Here is a 13,456-nt window from a genome sequence, read left to right as displayed (position 1 = left end):
GTATTGTAGAGGAAATGTATAAAACTTAAAATCCAGGGTAGAGGATCTGGGACTCAAAATCCGTATTTAGAATCAACGGCACTTTTACAGACAGGCCATATTAAAATACTGACGAAGTCCCAGGCTGGGGGTACTAGCCGGCTATCTGCCCACACAGTATGTAAATAAAAGTAGGGTTTACCATCCAGGGCATTAACATCATTTTCCATGTCTTCAACATCCATTAAATGCTAGTACTGTATGAGAAGCGTGGACCTTAAATATTAAAGATGGCTTTTTTTTTTCTTCTTATTTAGCGTAGAAACTAGCGACAGGGAAGAAGGTAACTGAATTCACGGTCCACTCGCAGGCGCACACGTCCCCAGGGCTCCGGGACGGCCGTTCCCTGCGTGCGGCAGCGGCCGCGGGACTGCGGACAAAGCTGCAGTGTGGTCGGGAGCGCGGGGCCGGGAGCGGGAGGCCGGCCCCGCGGCAGGAAGGGTGTGGCTGTAGGGTGCAGCGAGGACGGTCTGTGCGGGACGAACGTGCGCAGCGTGGAGTCTGGAGGCCGAGAAGCCCCCGCTGCAAGGCTGGCTCCTGAGATTCGCGCCCCGGCGCCGCGGTACAGGAACCGGCCGCCCCCGCGGGGACGCCCTTGCGCCGGGTTCTGGGCGCGGATAGCGGGCAGCTCCGGGCCCGCGGGCGCCGGGCCGGAGCCCACGCCCCCTCCGGCCGCCAGCTCCCGTCGCAGACCGCGCAGGCGGGGCGCCCAAGAGGGCTTTTTTTTTTTTTTTTTTTTTTTTTTTTTTGGTCAAACTTTGGCCACGTGAACCGCCCCTCATTCACTTTTGCGCCAATCGCGCGGCGCGGACGGATCCCGAGAGGGGCCACGGCTCGCCGCCGGCGGGGCCACTTCATAACGCGCTGTGCGTGACGTGAGGGGCTCCTGTGGCAATGGCGAGCTAAGCCGGAGGATGTGTAGCTGCGGCGGCGGTGCCGGCCACGAAGAGGACGGGGGCAGGCGCCGTGCGAACCGAGCCGAGCCAGCCGGGGGACGCGGGCGGGGCGAAACGGGGGCCCGGACTTGGCTGCCGCTGCCGTCGCCGTCGTGCCGGCCCCGTGCCCCCGCGCGCGAGCAGGAGGAGCCGCCGCCGCCTCGCGCCCGAGCCGCCGCCAGCGCGCGCCGGGCATGGTCCCTTCTTAAAGGCGCAGGCAGCGGCGGCGGGGGCGGGCGTGCGGAACAAAGCGCCGGCGCGGGGCCTGCGGGCTGCTCGGGGGCCGCGATGGGCGCGGCGGGCCCGCGGCGGCCGCGGCGCTGCCCGGGCCGGGCCTCGCGGCGCTAGGGCGGGCTGGCCTCCGCGGGCGGGGGCGGCGGGCTGAGGGCGCGCGGAGCCTGCGGCGGCGGCGGCCCGGCGGGCGGAGCGGCGCGGGCATGGCCGCGCGCGGCCGGCGCGCCTGGCTCAGCGTGCTGCTCGGGCTCGTCCTGGGCTTCGTGCTGGCCTCGCGGCTTGTCCTGCCCCGTGCTTCCGAGCTGAAGCGAGCGGGCCCACGGCGCCGCGCCAGCCCCGAGGGCTGCCGGTCCGGGCAGGCGGCGGCTTCCCAGGCCGGCGGGGCGCGCGGCGATGCGCGCGGGGCGCAGCTCTGGTCGCCCGGCTCGGACCCAGATGGCGGCCCGCGCGACAGGAACTTTCTCTTCGTGGGAGTCATGACCGCCCAGAAATACCTGCAGACCCGCGCCGTGGCCGCCTACAGGTGAGCCCCTGCTTCCCGGGCACCGCCCCCTGCGTCCGGCATCCTGTCGGCTGGCATCCCGGGTCCTCTCCTGGCTCTCGCGTTCGCCCGCTTCCTAGGCCCTTCCTGGCCTTCCGGTGGGATCGGCTTGCCTCTCGGGAGATGCCGGGCCGAGGGAGAAAAGATCAGAGGCGGAATAGTGAGCGCAGCGCTCAAGAACATGGCCTTTGGGGTCAAATAGACTAGTGTGGCCTCACTGGGTGTGCCTCTCACCCTGATTAAGGCACTTTAGCCTTTACAAATCGAAGCCTCTCGTTAAAAGGGCCCGACATATCGGGTCTCCCTCATGATGTTGGAAAACTCATAGCACAGTACCTGATAGTGGAGGCAATTAGGGCTGTTATTGGATTCTCTAAAATGTGCACCTTTGTCTTTGTAAAACTAGAGCCCGTGTACATTAATCTAGTTCTAGAACCTTTCCATATCATACTCTCACATTTCGCAGTTGGAGGCACTCCTATAAATGAAAGAGAATGCCCGCAGCACACTGGACCACTCCAGTCTGTTGAGTAAAGAGGGAGAGAACCTTGGAGAAAAGCAGTTCTTGGCCGTTGGTAGATACAGTGGAAAACTGCATTCTGGTGGTAATTAGTTCAGCTTAGTGGTGTATGCATGTTATCCAGTAACTGGGCTCTAGTTGGCCAAATGAGTCATAAAAGCAGCTGGAATCGTGTCCAGGTTTAACAAAGGGATTAGCCAATGTAGTCTTTAGAAGGGAGATGATTTTGGAATGGCTGGCATAGTTAGAATCAGATTTGTATTGGAGTGAATTTGAACTTGGAGAGGGTTGTAGACTCAGTAAAGGAATTTGATTGAAACCCTGTATGTATGAAGTATAGAAACACCGTATGGATAAAGTTTGGGTCTTATTCAGCCACAGAACAAACCAATGTGGGGAGTGGTTTTAGAGCCTTGAATGGTCTGGGAATGAAATTTCAGAGCAGCCAGTGCTGAGCCAGGCTAAGCTGGTTGCTGTTTGTTCTTATAACCAGTACCTTTACACTTCAGTTTTTAAATGCAGTCTTGGTCAGATTTTTCAAGCATTATATATTGTGAGGGGAAAAGCATATATGGTCCCCCTTGCCTTTAAGGGAGGAAGTAAAGGACTGAGAAAGAAGGTGAAAGCGGTCTTCAGTGACTGCCCCTTGAATGGCTTGATCCCCATTCCTGCACATTTCCTTTAGGGTCCTGCTTAAGTCCAGAGCCCACATTCCGCCAGGAAGGGTCCTGAGTGGCTGAAAACCTTAGAATGCAGGTAGTGTAAAAACAGACTAATGCAGGCCGGGCGCTGTGGCTCACGCTTGTAATCCTAGCACTTTGGAAGGCCGAGGCGGGCGGATCACCCGAGGTCAGGAGTTCGACACCAGCCTGACCAATATCGTGAAACCCCGTCTCTACTCAAAATACAAAAATTAGCCAGGCATGGTGGCCTGCGCATGTAGTCCCAGCCACTCTGGAGGCTGAGGCAGGAGAATCGCTTGAACCCAGGAGGCGGAGGTTGCAATGAGCCAAGATCATGCCACTGCACTCCAACCTGGGCTACAGAGCGAGACTCCATCTCAAAAAAAAAAAAAAAAATCTATGTATCCATCTATCGATAGATAGATAGAGATACATGGGCCAATGCAGCGATTTGGGAACCAACTGATCAGAATTCTCTCCTAGATCTACCTTGCATTACCTGAGGTTTTATGGGATTTTTTTTGACCGGAGAAACAGCCGCATCAGAAATCAAGGATGAGCCGCGTAAATTATTTACAGCATGGTTTTGAAAGTAAATCCGCATGACTCTAGTGTGGTGATAGACCATGTGAAATAACAATTTTGGGGACAGTTACCAAACTAGTACAAATAGTAAATTAGGTGACTCCCTTATCTCCCCCATGCCGCTGAGCAAATGCATTTTCATGTTTGTAGTATGAATATATTCAAATCAATGGGGGGCCTAATGCACCAGCAATACTCAGAAAATGTAATGTAGGCTGGGCGGGGTGGCTCACGCCTGTAATCCCAGCACTTTGGGAGGCTGAGGCGGGCGGATCACGAGGTCAGGAGATAGATACCATCCTGGCTAACACTAACACGGTGAAACCCGTCTCTACTAAAAATGCAAAAAAAAAAAAAAAAATTAGCCGGGCTTGGTGGCAGGCGCCTGTAATCCCAGCTACTGGGGAAGCTGAGGCAGGAGAATAGCGTAAACCTGGGAGGCAGACCTTGCTGTGAGCCGACATTGCGCCACTGCCCTCCAGCCTAGGGGACAGAGCGAGACTGTCTCCAAAAAAGAAAGGTAATGCAAACTAGAACTACTGTTTCACACTTGGAGATGGTTTCCCAAACTCAGCTACTCTTACTTTTGGCCTCCTTTCCACATCTCCTCCCTCATCTTTTTCTGGATGTAAGATTTAATTTGTATTTTTTGGTTTTTTTTTTTGTTTGTTTGTTTTTTTCAGGTAGTTAGGGGAAGCAGAAACACAGTTTGCCCCCAGGCCGGGTTCTCCCTTCATTGTGACACCTCTGCCTTTCTGAGACAGGAAAACGCCTACCAGGAGGTAGTGTCACTCCAGCTTTCTCACATAAATTTCCTTTTATCTCCCAGATCTTAAGAAGTCAGAGTACCTGGAGCCTGGAGGTGGACCTGCCCTGCCAGTTAGGGTCCTTTTCCTCTTGCCTGCCAACACTGTGTTTAGACTGACTGCAGGAGTTGGCACAAGACGATTTTAGCCTTAAGGCTAAAAGTTAAGAAACTTTTGGGGAAGGCCTCAATTGGGATGGAGGTTATAGGGTATAACATATGATTACAGTTTTACTGTACTCTGCAGCCCAGGCCAAAAGTCTGCACTGAGCTCTTAAATTGGAAATTGCATGCACAGTTCAGTATAAAAGTAAGCTTGATTCTTCTAGCACAAGATAGAACTCTAGTTTGGAAATCGATGTGCTGAGTTTTACATTTCTCCTGAAAGGTAAATTCATTCTTTATCTTAGAGAAAACTCTAGTTTTGTTTTTAAAAAAAACAAAAGCAACTGTTGTTTGGCTTATGGATGAAGGAGATGCCAGCAATTTCAGTAAGATGATACTTTGGTGTAGAATACTGAAAATGTCAGAATTTAGGTCTAGGGACTAGTAGCTAGCAACCACTTCTTTCCAACAACTGTCTGACATCCAGAAAGGGGCTAAAAAAGCTTTTGAAAATCCAAGGAGATATGCCCGTCCACACTAAAGGCACTGCACTTTGATGATAGAACGTCTCCATCATTACACATTTTTACTTTCTAGACCTACCATCTGCTTGAGGGGTGGATGGGGGCCACCAAGATATAGCAGGGCAGTGACAGCTGACAGCAGGCAAGAAACAGATTTTTCACAGCAGGCAAGACAAAACTCAAAATGTAGCAGGTGAGAAACCAGCCAGACTGACCTTTGGAGGCCCTGAGTGACACCGTAGCTGTTAAGTTCATAGGAGTGTTCCTGATTCATTACTTAGGATCCATTTCTTTGTAAAGCACATGCATGCATGGCCCCTCTGGGCCCAGACCCTGAGTCCTGGGGGAGACTACGATACATGGCTTGCTCTCGTGTTCTTTAGTCAGAGGGACAACACTAAAAAGAGGGTTTCTGCTAGCGATGGATGCTGTAGAGAAAACAGAACAGGGTTGGGGCAGGGCACGTGTGTCCTCTCTGTGTTAGGTGATCGGGGAAGAGTTTGGAGAGAGTGGCATTTGGGCTGAGATCTGATCGTGAAGAGCCAGTTGTGTGAATATCAATGATGAGCATCAAGGCCAAGGAAGCGCTGGAAAGTCCCAAGGCAGGGACCGGCTTGGAAAGGAACACCAAGAAGGCTAATAAAAGAAAGGGAAGGGGCTCGCTAGTGTCCAGTCATTCTAAATGAATTAGAAAGCCACTGGAGGGTTTATGCAGGAAGAGGAGGTGGGTAGCTGGGGTTCTGTAAATTAACACAAATAATTTATTTTGACTCATCTGCAAATTATTCGTATTCTAGGTAATTTCGCTTTAAAATGGTACTGTAATTTCTCTGAAGTCATTTATTATGCGAATTAAGGACAGCTTGTCAGAACCTCTGGGTTTCTTGTGTCTTGCATTACTAGCTGCAATTCGTATTTTTCCCATATTTAAAAATTTTCTTCTTAGTTGTGTTCTGTGACATATGGAAGGGAAGTGTTTATGTAGTTCAGTCTATGTCTTTGCCTTTTTGATTTTAGTTTCCCCTACCCCAGGTTCACAGTTACTGCCCTGGAGAGATTTTTAAAGGTAACGTTTCCTTCCTAATTCTAGAAAGGGTAGAAATCATCTCAACTTTATTTTTTCCCCAAATAGTATGTGGTCGCAGCACCACGTACCGTTGACTAAGTTTTCATTTCCCTACCAATTTGAAATGCCATCTTCATCATACTCAGAATTCTTGGGTATGTTTCTGGACTTCATGTTTTGTTCCATTGATCTTTCTGTCTGTTCTTGTGCCAGTACCACCCATTGAAATTATTGGAGGTTGAATAATATTTTAATATCCGGTGGACAAGTTCTCCTTTGTTATTCATCTGCTTCAAACATTTCTTGGCTACACTTACCTTTTCTTGCTGAGAGAGTTTTCATGCTATTTAAATTTTTTTTAATCAACGTTTTGATAAAAAGAAAAAGCCACACGTATTTTGCTTATTTGTCCATTTTTATGCCCAGAACCTTGAGCTAATCCAACACCTTTTGTTTGTTTTGGTTCTTACCCTCTCTGGGCTGAAGATGGCGAATAGTTTTGTTCTTTTTTTATGTTGTCAGAAGAAAGAGGTGGATGGTTTCCTTTCTTTGCACCAAAATTGAACAAGGGCAGCATTAAAGATTAGCGTCAGTCTGTAGTAGGGGACTGTGGGAAGAAAGTTTGAGAAGCATTACCTTGAGATATAGGAATCTTATTTCAAGATACTGTTACCAGTTAATGATCTCTTCCCAATGCTTTAGATGAAGGCGGACTGTTCTTTACCAACCTTAATGAGATCCTCCTACTTTATAAATCTGAATTCTTTTCCTTATTTCTTGAGCTAAGCTCACTCTCTTAGATAGAATTCAACTTGGCAAACATTTATACAGAAAGCTTTTCCATATAAAATCCAAATAATCAACCTGTAAGTGAACTTTTGGCGTGCCAAGTCATTTCAGATTATGAATTTCCTGTAGGAGACTAGTGAACAGTGTGGCCCTGAAAATGAGTGTAGTTTTTTATGTCATGGTTCAAGATCTTGATGCCCTCAAACAGAATATTCCAGGGATAGCTATGGCTGTCAATAGGGGATTGTGCATGACTGTTTTCATTGCATTGGCAGCTTCACTGTCGTCTGTCCATTAACTAAGCTGCTGTTTATTAAAAGTAGATTGCTAATACAGGGCCCTAGTCTCTGCAGAGTTCATAGTCTCAGAAGGAAACGAGCGACGGTATTGGTTAGAGGGCTGTCAAGGTGCCTGAACTAGTCACTGTGGGCTGTGGGGGAACAGAAGAAAGGCTTACACCCAGTGGGTGAATGGATGAAGAAATGTCTCACCCACACTCCTACCCTTTTTTTACCCACTAGCTGAGTCTTGGAAGATGAAGAGGTGTTTTTGAGGCAGAGACAACTACAGGTTTCCTACAACATGAAATGGCAGGAATTAGTGAAGGAGCGATGGGAAAGACCAGCTGCTTGGGGCTGGGTGTAGGCTGTGGGTGGTAGAGTGGTGGGCAGGGACGTGGAGGGAAAGTCTGCGCGCCAGGCTTAGGAATTTGGGCTTCGTGTGGTTGGTGTCCAGAGCTGTTGGTGACATTTCAGCAGGACAGTAGCCTGATGGGATGTGTATTTTGGAAGATCAGCCCAGCGGTGTCGCCACTGCAGAGGGTGGCTGGAGTTCATCAAGTACTGGTACCTAGCTAGAGTTGGACAGGACCGGTACCTGTTGAGGGGCGCTTGGGTAGCATTTATCTAGAAGTCTAAAATGCAGCTCTCTTGAGGTCTAGCAATTCCTCTAGAATTTTTTCCAAAGAAGTTTTAAAGGTGTGCTTAAAGGTGTACATATGAAGTGGAAATTTCAGGTATCTTAGGTGTCCTGCTTTAGGAGATAAGAACCAAAATTGACTTAACTGATTCATCCATACTGTGGTCTGCATCTCTGACAAGTAAAGATGGTGTGGCTGAAATATTGTTATTAACATGAAGAGAGGTTCAGAATATACTTAAGTGAAAGTAAGCTGTAAAACAGTATGGTCAGTACAAGTCCCTTTGTGTTTAAAGTAAAACAAAAGTGTATGTGTAGCATAGAAAAGGACACATAAAAGGATGTACTCACTGTGATGCCGAATGATCTTTTATATTCTTTTTAGCACTTTTCTACATATTCTAGTTTTTCTACAGTAAGCAGTTATTTTGTAATAAAGCTACAGTAAAACCACAAAAAGATGCCAGCTCTAAGAGAAACTGTGCATTCCATTTTGAGCACGTTAGGCTGTTGGCCTGGAGGTCTGCTAGGCACAGAGCTACAGCCCATTCTTGTTTCAGTCAGTTACCATTAATTCTGTCCTGAAGTGACAGAGTTATTTTAGCACACATTTACTTGGTTAGTGTAACGACTGTTTTCCTCAGTTACTGTAACTTCATGCTTCCAGGTGATACTAGGGAGGATCTGGTGGCAGCATTTTCAATGCAGGGGCCCCAGCTTTTGTATCTTAATGTAAATCCTAAGTGCTTCCACCTGTTGTTGATGCCTTTTTGGCTTCTGGTTCTGGATGGCATTGGGTGAACAAGAAAACCTAGTTACAGTTTACAAGTATAAAAGCAGTCCATCTTCTCACCTGAATTCAGTGTCATCTCTGAAGCATTTATAGCTACAGCATTTATTCTGTAGACAAATACATTTTCTGGATTATTAAAAATAAGGTACAGTCTGCTCTGATTTGGTGTCAGGTTGGTGCTTGTAAACCAAAAACCTGAGGATTATTGACAGGTAGGTGTTGAGGCCGTTGAAGTTGTGGTTTTCTAGGTGGACCATAGGTGCAAAGGCTGTTACACTTTGCTCAGCGTGTTTCTGATGGTAGTGTCCACAGATAATTGGGCAGAATTTAGAGTAGCACATGGATCCAGACTCAGAATGTGGCCTCAGAAGCTAATGTTGGAATCAAGTTTTCTGGCCTTCAGTTAAATCCAGCCCAAGCACTGCAAAGGTGTCCTTAACCGGCAGGTTTTGTCCAGGTTTTCAAATCGCCAAGCCATGCACACTGAGAGTGGGTCTGAAAGTGGTTGAAGTATGTGTAAGGCTGGTCTCCTTATCCATGATGACTGTTTGCCCACCCTTAACAGTGTCCATGAGAGTGGGAAAGTGATGTAGGTGATCACTTGGGAGACATGTGTGGGATGGAAAAGCCAGTGGATTGGCCTGTGGAGGCTGTAGAGCCAGGGTGGCTAGTGACTTGTTAGGTGGGCTTCATACAGGGTAGTGCCTCAGTCCAGGAAGACGGTGATTTGCAAAGTGGTCGGCCAGAATAAGTTCAGTGTGGTTTAGTTGTTTGCATTAAACAATACTGATTTTTGGTTCATGTGGATCATTAAGTATTAGTTGTATATTTATACTTTTAAGGGTACAGCAGTGATATGCAAATTATATAAAGTAGCTCTCCAAAACTTTGAAGCTTTGGAAATGTCTCGAGAGATCAGAATTTGCCTTCTGTCATTTACACTCCAAATTTTAATTCTTATGTTTCAAAAGTGTCCTATTTGTGGTCTCTGTTCCCATTGTTTGCTGTGAACCTGGGCTCACAGGGCAGGCTCCTCTTAGCCTTTAATACCTTAGAATGCCCTCTGGGCTTGTGCCCAGGCCATTGTTGAAGTGGGAAGCTGTAATCCACCCTGCCAACAGCTTAATTAAGAAGAAAAAGGGCTCTTTACTGCTTGCTTTCCCCTGAAGTCTATTGTTTAGGATGGACAGTAAAGAGTATAATTTGATTTTTCTTTTAAAATAATTTTCCAACCATTCACAACCTCTGTTATATTTTCCCGTTTCCTTTCAAAAAGAATTTGAGATTGGACAGGTCATAAGGACGTGCACGATGAGACGGTTAAAGGTTTTGAAAGAGGAAACCACATACCCGGAAACCACATGCACAGAAGTGGGAAACTGCAACTGAATGCATTTGCTGCAGAGCTTTTGGGACCAAGGCAGAAGACGGAGATGAGGGACTGAACAGTGTTTGCAACATCTTGCCAGAGGGGATTCCTTCCAGCCGAGGAGAGCCCCGTGGCATCACTTGGTAGCCTTGAAAGGCCTCTGCCTTTTCTCAAGGCCATGGCTCTCACTGGCAGCATAGATTAGTGCCCTCCATGTACTTTTTTGGGAGGATAAACTTGGACTGCTGCTCCATCACCCTGTGCTTCCTGTAAGGATACCTCCGTCATTGACCTAGGGAGAAGTTTCCCTCAGGCCTTAGTATCTGAAATAGTTTTTACACTTAACCCTGAACAGTAGGACACGGTCTTGTGACTTCCCATGGTTGCCTGCTAGAAAGTTTGTAGCTGAATTTGGGCCCACCACTAGTAAATCCGTCGGTCACATGATGGCAGATAGGTCTCAGCACAGCACTTTGCAGTTGAAGTGGTGACTCCTGAGAGTGCTCTCACTGATTCAGGGTTTGCCGGGGCAGGGCAGCCCCAACCAGGATTTGCGTTTTGTTCCTTGCTTAAGGGTTTCCTACTCTTACTTTTCTTTGGTCTCATTTTCTTGCTGATTTTTCTCATCCTGTATGCATTTTGGTTAAGTTGTCTTAAATCCCTTCTGTAACAGGGGAGACTGTAAATACAGCTGGCCCTGCTATCTGCTACTCCTGTGGATTCCACCATCCATGGATTGAAAATATTTGGGGGGAAAACCAATAAAAAATAACACAATAATAAAAATAATACAAATAAATACAATGTAGTATAACAACTATTTACATAGCATTTACATTGTATCAGGTATTATAAGTAATCTAGAGATGCTTTAAAGTATACAGGAGGATATGTGAAGGTTTAAGCAAATACTGCACCATTTTATATCAGGGACTTGAGCATCTGTGGATTTTGGGGTCCTGGGATCATTCACTCTCTTGGATACTAAGGAACAGCTGTATATACACTTAATTCCTATTATCCATCAGTTCTACAAAGAGAAAAACCCATATCCTCCCTTTAACTTCCAAGATGATTTTATCATGAGTCCTTTCACACTTACTGCTGTGTAACCATCAGACAGCACATATAATAGTAATTTTGGGGAACTCACGGAAAATCTCCCCACCTTTTTAATGGCAAATAGTAGAATAACTATTAAAGTTTAAAAATCACAATCGAAACAACTCAATCTTACTCCATTTTTCTTTCAGTTTTTCTTGTTGGATAAAAAAATGTTTTATTACAAAAGTAAAAATTCTCTGTTGTTACATGTTTTGATTTCTTTGGTTGCTTGTTAGCCTGAAAGCTTTTGCCCAGTTAAAACTTTTTTTTCTAACTCTAAATATACCTGTTGCAGAAAACTTAGAAAATTTAGAAAACATACAAAAGACTATTGGTCGGGCACTTTGGCTCCCGCCAGTAATCCCAGCACTTTGGGAGGCCGAGGTGGGCGGATCACGAGGTCAGGAGTTCGAGACCAGCCCGACCAACATGGTAAAACCTCGTCTTGACTAAAAGTATAAAAATTAGCTGGGCGTGGTGGCAGGTGCCTGTAATCCCAGCTACTCGGGAGGCTGAGGCAGGAGAATCGTTTGAACCCGGGAGGCAGAGGTTGCAGTGAGATCACGCCATTGCACTCCAGCCTGGGCAACAGGGCCAGACTCCGTCTCAGGAAAAAAAAAAAAAAAAAAAAGACTATTAAATCCTTTCTGGTTTTCCCATCCAAGAATAACCACGGTGAATACTTTGGGGGTGGAGTTGTATGTTATTTTATTTTTTATATGTACTTTTGTTCCCTTGGTAAGCCACATCACAAGTATATACTGTTGCCTGCTTTTTAAACTTACCCATATATTATGAATATTTACCGAGCACAAGAGTCATGCTATAGATGCAACTTTGTACAGAGGTATGTTTTATGTAGCTTTTCTTAAAACAACACTGAATAGAAATGGAGACCAATATTAACCCATTTTATGCCTAGAGTTCCATTATTGGAACACTAAGCTTGTGGGAGTTATTTATTATCCTGCTCAAGGTCATCATCAAGGTCTGATTTTTTCCACACACCAAAAAATCGCAACCTCCGGCATAAATGGGTTAAGTCCTAACCAGCAAAGGCATTCCTTAGCTAAGCTAATATTGGTCCAGCCGAATTACTTAACTGTGATTTAACTCAGTGTAGGAATAGCATTTAGAAACCTAGAATGATGGAAGATTCACTTGGCACTCTCAAGTTTCAGCTGTCTTATCTGGGCTTGAGCAAGAGTTGGATATCAGTTCGTTGAAAATGAGCTTTTTCTGGCAAGGCCTCTGCAAACGTTTTGTCGTTTCAATTAAGTGAGAGTTCTTCGCTCCTGGTAACAAATGTGTTGATGGCAAAGCTGACGTTTGCTTATGAAAATGAAGGAACTGGACCTGTTGATATTGCAGAAGAGGGGACAGCTTGCTTCTTCAGGAGCATTCCCTTCAATTATTTGAAATTATTAATGCATCCCCTCCTCCTTCCTCAGGATGGTGGTGAATCACGATTTATGTTCCAGAACTCGTTCACTTTGTGGAGCTATTTAAGTTAAGGACCCTAATTGAAAAGATTGTAATTTCTTAAGATTGGAGGGTTTACAAAGACTTGACATTGAGAGATTTCCCTCAAAACCAACCACCAGTCATTTAGAACAGAAAAGGACAATATGAGGTTTTTCCCTGAATTACCTAAAAAGGAACAGATAATAATTGGGTGGAGTTACCATTAAACCGTAGGGTTGAGGTTAGACTGTTTTTAAAATTAATTGGTTTCTCTTCTTGAGCAAATTACACCATTTCAAGTCATAGTTGAGGCATTAATTGCGTACGTGCTGGTTGTACTGCTAGGGCCTCCTTCACTGTGTTCTTCCTGGTGGGGCACATGGGAAGCAGGGCCAAACTAAAATGAAGTTTCATCCTCAGTCTAATAGGAAAGTTTCTGGTGTTCTAAAGCAAAAACACTTGTGAAATTTCAAGTCTTAGACTTCTATCCTGTAACATTGTCTGAAGTTGATAGTAAAACAAGATTTCAGTATATAGCTTGAGGCTCAGGTTTTTAGCCAGAAACATAAGAAGCATTTTCCACATTACCTTTGTTCCGTGTATTCCTGAGACTGACTACTCCATGTTGAACCCACACTTTCCTGTCTTCCTTACTTTTTCTTTCACTGCATTATTTGATTTGCAAACTCTTGCCTTACCTAATAATAAGTCATACTTACATAGTGCCAAGCAGGCTTCTAAGCACTTTACAGAGAACTCATTTAACCCTCACAGCAACCACCGTTTACAGATAAGGAAACTGAGGCACAGAGTAACTCACCCAAAGTGGAGCTGGGATTCTCACCCCCATGGCCTGATTCCAGAGCCAGCTCTTGACCATGATGCTGTAGATTGCGTCCTTAGTAGGTGGTTCTTTGAAGGCAGGAATTGTCTCACCCACCCCATCTCCCAAATAACATTATAGTGTTTTAGTATTTTCATG

General features: G+C 46.1%; 1 protein-coding gene across 1 annotated transcript in view; it reads left to right on the top strand.

Annotated features, from left to right (window-relative positions):
* Positions 1–1,184: 1,184 nt before the first annotated feature.
* CHSY1 (chondroitin sulfate synthase 1) overlaps positions 1,185–13,456 on the top strand; it is a 74,742-nt gene continuing 62,470 nt past the window's right edge. Inside the window, exon 1 of the mRNA XM_001084554.5 lies at positions 1,185–1,731. Within this exon, the coding sequence (XP_001084554.4) occupies positions 1,412–1,731 (320 nt within the window). The 5' untranslated portion in view covers positions 1,185–1,411. The remainder of the gene's footprint in view (positions 1,732–13,456) is intronic.

This window comes from Macaca mulatta, chromosome 7 (assembly GCF_049350105.2).
Source record: "Macaca mulatta isolate MMU2019108-1 chromosome 7, T2T-MMU8v2.0, whole genome shotgun sequence".
NCBI lineage: Eukaryota > Metazoa > Chordata > Mammalia > Primates > Cercopithecidae > Macaca > Macaca mulatta.
Note: the sequence above shows the minus strand (reverse complement) of the source record. Positions and strands in the feature narration are given on the sequence as shown.